The sequence below is a fragment of the Antrostomus carolinensis genome, unplaced genomic scaffold, assembly GCF_000700745.2.
Source record: "Antrostomus carolinensis isolate BGI_N321 unplaced genomic scaffold, ASM70074v2 scaffold52493, whole genome shotgun sequence".
NCBI classification, from domain to species: Eukaryota; Metazoa; Chordata; class Aves; order Caprimulgiformes; family Caprimulgidae; genus Antrostomus; species Antrostomus carolinensis.
In genome coordinates this window covers 27,888-35,916 of record NW_010304206.1, presented here as the reverse complement: position 1 = coordinate 35,916, position 8,029 = coordinate 27,888, and the positions used below count along the sequence as shown (strand labels likewise).

The following is an 8,029-nucleotide window of genomic DNA, read 5'->3' as shown; positions in this document are numbered from 1 at the left end:
TGGCCAAAGTGTAGAACCCGGCATTTGGCCTCATTGAAAGTCATGGAACTGGTCCTGGCCCCTGGATCCAGCCTGTCCAGACCCCTCTGCAGAGCCTCCCGACCCTCCAGCAGATCAACACTCCCACCCAGCTTGGTGTCCTCTGCAAACTGGCTGAGGGTGCCTTCAATCCCCTTGTCCAGATCATTGATAAAGATGTTAAACCTGACTGGCCCCAGTTCTGGGCCCTTTGGAACACCACTCGTGACCGGCTGCCAACTGGATGTACCAGCTTCCTTCGGTTTACCAAGCTTCATTCATAAACAGAGAGCCAGGAGCTTTCCAAAAACATGTCCAGTCTTCTAGTAAAAAGGAAGGAAGCTAAGAGAAGAAACACTTACTGAAAAGTCTCTCTTGGGTGTGAGTTTCTTGGGGAAGTGGTCAAAGGCATAGGGCTTGGTGCAAACAGGGTAACGATTCCGGTGGATCTTGTAGAAGAGATGAGCTGATTTATCAAGGCGGTAATCACAAATATATACATCCTGCTCCTTCACACCTTTTGGCCTCCCTGCAGTTTCAAAACAAAGTACGTAGGAAAAAAAGCTCATCAGGTTCAAGAGGAAACGCGTGGTATGCCAGAACAAGAACATGCCTTACGCGGCGTCACAGAAGCAGGGGGCTGCCAGATGGGATGGCAGGCATTCTTATTTGTCCTCCCTGATACAGAATCATTATAGCGGACACCTTGCTAGTTCCATTTAAGAAGAAAACCTGTATACTCTAATCAAACAGTGCCCAAACCTTTACAAAAACTAGTACCAATTGCCATCACTTTCTCTTTCTTGCCCACCACAATCCCAACCTGCTGCTGTCTCTGGAGTTCTGGCCCTCTTCAACCAGAAACCACTGTCCCGGTGCTAAAGCAATAGTGCTTCCTCAGCTCTAATACCCTGCAAACACTGGCTACTGCCTTTTGACAGTAGGAACTATTTTAGTATACTCCCCAAATTATTAGAAAGGTGTATTATGTTTAATTTCTCATCCCGTTAAGTTTCCTTACCTTTGCAGTAGGTGTATAGGTCAAGAACGCAGCACGTTCCCACCACAGCCTCTAAGGGGATAATTTCATACAATGGCACCCGGAAGAGCTCATTGTGATAAAACTTTCGAGAAGGGGAATGATGTGTTTCATGTGGACGGAAATAATGATGACCAAATGCAAACCGCTCCTCTCTGTTTGAAGGTGTAAAGGTAAGAGAAAGAGAGAAACAGGAGGGGGAAAATAAAAGACTATTTCTATAAGTCCATGATACAACTTTACTTAATGCTCTCCACTTAATTTTGAATTATCTATCTTGCAATGACTGTGATGAAAAGCGAAGTCATATGAATATTACACATTGAACTTTATCCCCTTCAGTAAGTGGAAATACTTCGAGGGTGATTTTTATGAACACAGCAGACTTACTGTGCTGCAATTGAAGGGGCATATGCATTTAATCATTTTACAGTGGCTTAGCAAGTCAGTGATCATTAGCTGAGCCCGTTCAGCTGTCAGTGTGCATTCTCAGCCTATTCCAACAGTGAGGAAAGTGCAGCAACTTGTTTCTCTTATCCCTTGCTTAAACCTCCACCCTTATGTGTTTTTACTTTGCAGTTGTGGAGCACAAGCAGGGAGACAAGTGGGAAAACATCAAGCCTTTGTAACTGAACTGTGTTCAGTCCTGCATTTTTAAGCTATAACAAGATTTCCACAAAATTACTGTGTTTTGATAGGTAGGTATATGGTATGTCTCAAATTCAAAAGATGCCTTGAACATACTTCTCATTTTTCCAGAGTTTTTCAATGCGGAAAATATCAAGTTTCTCTCTGTTGATGTGGGACAGCAGCCGATACGACTGCCGGACAGGGTGTCCATCTGGAGTTCTACGGCTGTCTCTCATCAGGTAAACACAGTCACCTGGCAATAGGCACAAAATACACACCTGTAAAGAACTTTTCATGAGTCCAGCACACCAAAAACAGAGGAGTAAATGGTTTCATTCAAACTAACATGACAGAGCTACTTAATGTTGAATTGTAAGAGTGAGGCAAAACCAATGCAGAACCCACAAAACGGAGGAAAGGTCACATTGATAATTTTCACAAAAGCTTTATAGCAAGAACTAAAGATAACCTGAATTGTACACCCAGACTGAAAAGAGTAACATGTAATGAATCAAGATAAATTATGACAGAGTGCAGGATATGTAACAAGTTTTGATTAGGAAAATGTGTAGAAATTAGTGATAGCTGCAATGTTTAAAGAATAAATCTTTAAGATTTAAGAGAGAAGATACTTAGAGAGATTATTATAAAGAAAATAAATCCCTGACCAAGAAGCCCCAAGCCTTTGATTATTTCAGCAGAATTCAAATAAGATGATAGCTCAAGAAAGGTTATTGGAACTCAGAAAGGGCTGAACAAAATGACACTCCTGACAGATAAAAAAGTCCTTCCCAAGTGCAACCCCTAAACAGGTCCCTAAAGTTCTATTTATTCATTTTGTCCCATGAGAGACTTAACTCTTTAATTTCTCTGCACTGATCTGTGAAATGGCATTAAAAGTACTTTCTCTCTCCCGCTGAGACTTGACTGCCATTCTTACTTGTATACTGCACCTCTCTTTGTGACAATGACTATCACTTGATAGGGTGAAAACACACTGCTCCATTCAATTCAGGGAAACAGCTCTAATCAGTAATGTTCACAAAAGAACCTGAAGAGTCTCAGAAGGAGAGCATTTGTGAAACTCAAAGTATTACTGAAAATACTATTGGATTTAGTATATAGTATTTTAAAAAAAATCAATTCAATCTTTTCTGTTATTTATCTCACAATGAACAAAAATCTGGGAGGCCCCAAGCCATAAAAACTTTAGAAAAACTACCCCAGGTAAGATCAAAGGTGAGAAAGCATAATATTCTAGCTAGAAAAGTAGGCAGTAGCAGGTGCTTAGGAGGAAAATGCAAAGGAATAAGGAAAAGCTTTTCCATGGTATCTCTTTTAGACTTCTTTTAATCTCTGTTTTACGGATTTTGAGAGCTAAAGACTGTAGCTGGACCACTGCGCATAAACAGGTAGGGATTAATCCTTCCTCCAAGAACTGGTTTCATCTTTTTGGAATCATTTATACTCTTGACCTCTCCAACTTCCTGTTTGTTGCAATGCTTTCCAGAGTTTAGCTGTTTCTGTGAAAAAATACTTCCTATTGTTAAATGTTACACACTAATTTCAGTGTTAGCTTCCTAATTTCTACATTGTTGCACTTTCCTACGCCACTCGTGATTTCACAGACTTTATCATATCACCTTCCAAATCATCTGCCTAGACTCTGCTCACAGCAAGGATGTTTCCTATCTGATTATCCTTGCCATCACATCTGTTTTTACAAGTAGTGAGATACTCTTTCTGAGCTGGGATGACATGAATAGCACACAGCATGCAAGAGACAGACACACTGTAAGATTATAGAATGGCACACTGACTTTTTCTATTTTTTCATAACAATTTCTAACATTCAGTTTGCCTTTTTGACTCATGCCAAGCATATTTCTTATGTTTCCATTAAACTGCAGTGACTCCTGGATTTTTTCCCTAAGTACATACTATTTTTGTGAAGTTATGCCTATTTTCCTTCCATGTACGTTACTGTTATTAAATTAATCAGCAGTTCAGTCTCTGTTACTTCCACAGCTTAGGAAAAGATGCTAGGGTACCCCCAAGTACAATGTGGCCCCAGGCTCATGAACACCTCAGTTTTGTTCTCTCTTAGCTTGTAGCCAAATTTAGAATTAAAGTGAAGGATATAGAATTATATTTTCATAAAAATAACTGCATGTATCAATCTTGTATAAGTGCTTCTAAGGACTCATATGCAAAAATAACTTTAAGGTTTTATGTTGTCACCTGTCACTGTAACAGTGGAATACAATATCTAGTGGAAAGTGTCCCTGCTGATGGCAGGGGGGTTGGAACTGGATGATGTTTAAGGTCCCTTCCAACCCAAACCATTCTGTGATTCTATGATTCTATGAAACACAATTTAAAAAAAAATCCTGATTTAAACCAGAGATGACAGAGGCCAAATGGGCTATAACCATGACCCAGCTTTTAAACCTTCTGGTGTGCCAGGACTGCTATTAAACAGATAGGAGCTGTAGTTGTAGGAAGGAGAGATAGTTTTATTTGAGCTTGATTAAGTGAAAAATGGACTGAAGACAGAATGATGTAGGTTTGCACATAAGCTAGCAGAGCGCAAGCTCTTCAAGGATTCAGCGTGTATTTGCTAGTGATTAGCCTGCACTCACCCACTGTATTAGCTCTTCTTACTATCTGAACTAAAGCTGGGATAATAACATCTTCCATTTCACTAAGTTAAGGATTACTGTTAAGGAACCCATCTCCCTAATTTCTTTAAAAGACTCACAGAGAAAAAAAGTAAGGTACATGCTGAGAGCAGCTGCTGGCCCCAAGCAGAATGTAAATAAAACCACTTATTTTTGGCTGTTATTTTAAATTAGTTACTTTCAACTCTTCTTCCCTACCTCTTCAGTAAGAATAAAACAACTCTAGTACTTATTGCACCTGACTAAAAAAGGACCATTCAGAAAGAAATGTACGTGGATGCTCTCTTGCCCTAGGGATCAGGAAGCCTGACTTCAATTCAAGTTTACCCAGACGTTCCTAACTACTGAAATAGCTGCCCCTCTGTCTCAAAAAGGAAGTTAATAGTTTGGTGTTTTCAAGGAAGAAATGTGGCTGCTATTGCTGGTGCATCAGAGATAATGACACATGACAATTTCTGGCTATGTGGGTTTTCCAGGATCCATTTTAACTCCTGTCTATCAACTCACATCTGAGCTAGACCTGCTTGTTCACTCTGCAGGATGTGACGGACTGATTGATCAGATGTATTTGCACGATCTCCTGGTTTTATGCGTCAGGTAATTTTTGCAGAGGAAGCGTGTCTGTAGTATATAACTCAACAGCCTCAAGTAGAATTGTCAATAAATTAAAACCCAAGTCCTCTAACCAGAGACTGAAGGACCCTCACTTATTTAGAGGGATTTGTTCACAGTCAAGTGTGTACACTCACACAGCTGGAAGCTTTTCAGCCTCAAAAACATGAGCTCTCAAGCTTGGAACTGGAAGTCAAACTAATTCAACATACAGACACAACTCGCCAGCAGCGAGGGTGGACCAACTTACAAAGGAAAGCCACAGTCTCGAAAGCACCTTCAGTCTTGATCGCAAGATCAGCCTCTTTCTAATATTGACCATGTAGGAAAAATGTCATAGTCTATGCACAGAGTGACTGTAGAGCTGAAGGTCACTATGGTCTAGGGCTGAAGGTCACTAGGGTCTCTTTTGCCTTGGAATCTGTAAATTACAGGACCTTTTAGAAACCAGAGGGAGTAAAAAACTGTTTCTTCTACTGGCTCCAAGATGCCTTATATACCTGCGCACCTGCATCACAACAATTTATATAGACAGGCGTCGTGACTCAGAACTTTTGGTGGAGAACTTGACACCAGCAATGAATTCACAGATTTCCCCTGTTTTCTACTGTAGCTGTGTATTCCTTTCTAGCACCTTCAAGGCATACACCTTGCTTAATCTATTCCTGGTAGCTGCAGAGGTATTTGGTGCCTGACAGTGGCAGTTTGGTCTCCTTTGTCCTCTGCTGATGAGACATGGAGTTCAGCCACGTAAGGACTAACATTTTTCTAATCAAAGTCATCAAGATCAGATTAGAGTTATATGAGAGAAATACAGTGTGTCGTAACAAAAATTACCTTAATGCTATAAAGGACTGGAAGATGCCACAAAACCCAGCTAAAACATAATCCGTTTTAACAGAAAGCACAGAAACAAGTACCGATACAACCCTAGAGAGTGAATAACTCTCCAGCAATAAACAAGAAATGAGAAAACCAAATGGCTGAACTCTAGACAGGACAGACAATGCAGAGCAACAATAAAAAAGGAAAACTGAATGCAAATTCCAGAATCCTGCAGAGGAGATGAAGAATACACTGTTCTTTGACCTTTTTTTTTTTAATTCTCCACTTTCCTGAAGACTCTCCCATTTCCCTCTAGCAAATATAGCAACTGGTTTTACTCATTCAAGAGCAGTTCTCTTAATAATGATACAGGCTTTTCTAACCCTGTATGTATCTGCAGGATGAAATAAAAAAAAGGTAAATCATAGAATCATAGATTCTCTAATTCTATTAATAATCAGTGAACTGAATTACACAGCTGTGTAGCAGCTGCCTCTGAAAGACTTGGGGTTTTGAAGCAGTGTTCAGAAAGATATACTTCAAGGAACAAACAAGCAGTAAGTTGGATGTTTTAATGACCATTCTACACTAAAGCACTGAAGACTTAACAGCTGCCTTTGCCTTTACTTCTAAATGTTTACTAGAATTTGGCTCAGCGTCTTCTTTCTCTGGCCAGGAGAAGAGCCCTATCTGTGCTAAAGGTAATTAATGTTTCTTCATCAACCACCCTGTGGGAACTCTTACTACGTGTCACTCCCATAATAGCAGAGAGTGCAGCTTTCTACTTGTAAAAAGATAAAAGCATTTCCAACAGGGTGATGCCACAAATCTCTGTACGCTCTTATCTGATGGAAATCACAACAGCCACCAGAGTTAGCACATACCTTGGCGCAGCAGCAGATCGTCCCGTAATAAGCATATATAATAAACACAGCCAGGCTGGGCGTAATGGGGACGAGGAATCATGGGAACCTCCTGGATGGAAAAAGCAAAAAGGAAGGAAATTCTGAGATGCCCACCAGAATTAGTGCAAAAATGGGGCTGATATCTCTTTGGAAATATGCAGAAGTGGATAGAGAAGAATTGACACTTAACGTGATTAAACCTAAACCAAAGAAGCTGCACTATAAAGTGAGCATCCCACACTGGTCTTGCCCAAATATAAATGCAAGAGCTGCTTCAGTTTATAACTGTAGTAATAATGACTTTTTTTTACCCTGTTCACAGATCGAGGTTCGCACTGCTCACACAAGTAGTGTTCCACATCAGAATTCACACCCATACAGTCACAGTGCTGCCAGACCTAGAAAGACAGATACGACCCAATTATCAATCCTGTGATAGATTTTATTTACAAACTGCATTTTCTCAAAAATATTAAGGGAAGCAAGAAAACAAGTTTCCCAAAGGAAATTCAAGATTTTCTTTGAACTATTTCACACGATGTCAGAAAACAGAGGAGATCCCCATGTAACTGTGTAAACGCCCAAAACTGCTGAAATTAATCCCACTTGCCTAAAGACAAGAGTTGCTGGCAATTTCAGAAAAGTGCTAGCTGCTCTATATAGAAATGCAAGTTGCATCTCCTCTGTGAAAACAGAATCTCTCAATTTGTTTGCAGAGGAAATGAGGGTCTGAAGAGGTAATTAATACTAATAGCTACACGGAAACCGCTGGTGAAGTTCTACCGGTTACGGAGAACAGAAAAAGAGCACCAGGCTCCACTTTGTGTTCCCCGCGCCTCACCATGCACTTTTCACACTGGATCATGAGTCCTTCATCTTTGTAAAGGCCACAAATGCAACGGATCACATCCTCGTCCTTCTCATGCCCATTTTCTTTTTCACAGACCGATGTCTCGCTGCTGTCAGCTTCACTCGCTGTTTCTCCCACAATTTCATCAATCTGGGCGGATGCCTCATGGCGAGCACTATAATATGCTTTCCGTAGCCGGCATACATCACGCCCAGTTGGAGATTTTCTGCCATAATATTTCTGAATAGAAATAAAACAAAGAAATAATTTTTTCCAGGTTCCATGCTTTTGGTGAATTCCTCCTGTCTGCACACACTCTTAAAGGCATCCTCACTAAAGCTGCATCCACTGATGGAGTATGCACCTCTCCATTTACTTCCTTATTTTGAATCCATGTGTCTACGACGTTACACTGAAGAACAAGGTACCTCTTCCAAAAGGTACTGAAATCTATTGAGGTTTGCTATTC

The 8,029-nt window shown here is 40.5% G+C and overlaps 1 protein-coding gene across 1 annotated transcript in view; it reads right to left on the bottom strand.

Moving 5' to 3' along the window:
• Window positions 1-380: 380 nt before the first annotated feature.
• The window catches only part of LOC104522130 (histone-lysine N-methyltransferase ASH1L-like), a gene marked incomplete at both ends in the record, with an annotated part of 31,811 nt that continues 24,162 nt past the window's right edge, over window positions 381-8,029 (bottom strand). Inside the window, 6 exons of the mRNA XM_029084099.1 lie at window positions 381-547; window positions 1,040-1,212; window positions 1,802-1,940; window positions 6,690-6,780; window positions 7,022-7,108; window positions 7,552-7,800. Of these exons, the coding sequence (XP_028939932.1) occupies window positions 381-547; window positions 1,040-1,212; window positions 1,802-1,940; window positions 6,690-6,780; window positions 7,022-7,108; window positions 7,552-7,800 (906 nt within the window). The remainder of the gene's footprint in view (window positions 548-1,039; window positions 1,213-1,801; window positions 1,941-6,689; window positions 6,781-7,021; window positions 7,109-7,551; window positions 7,801-8,029) is intronic.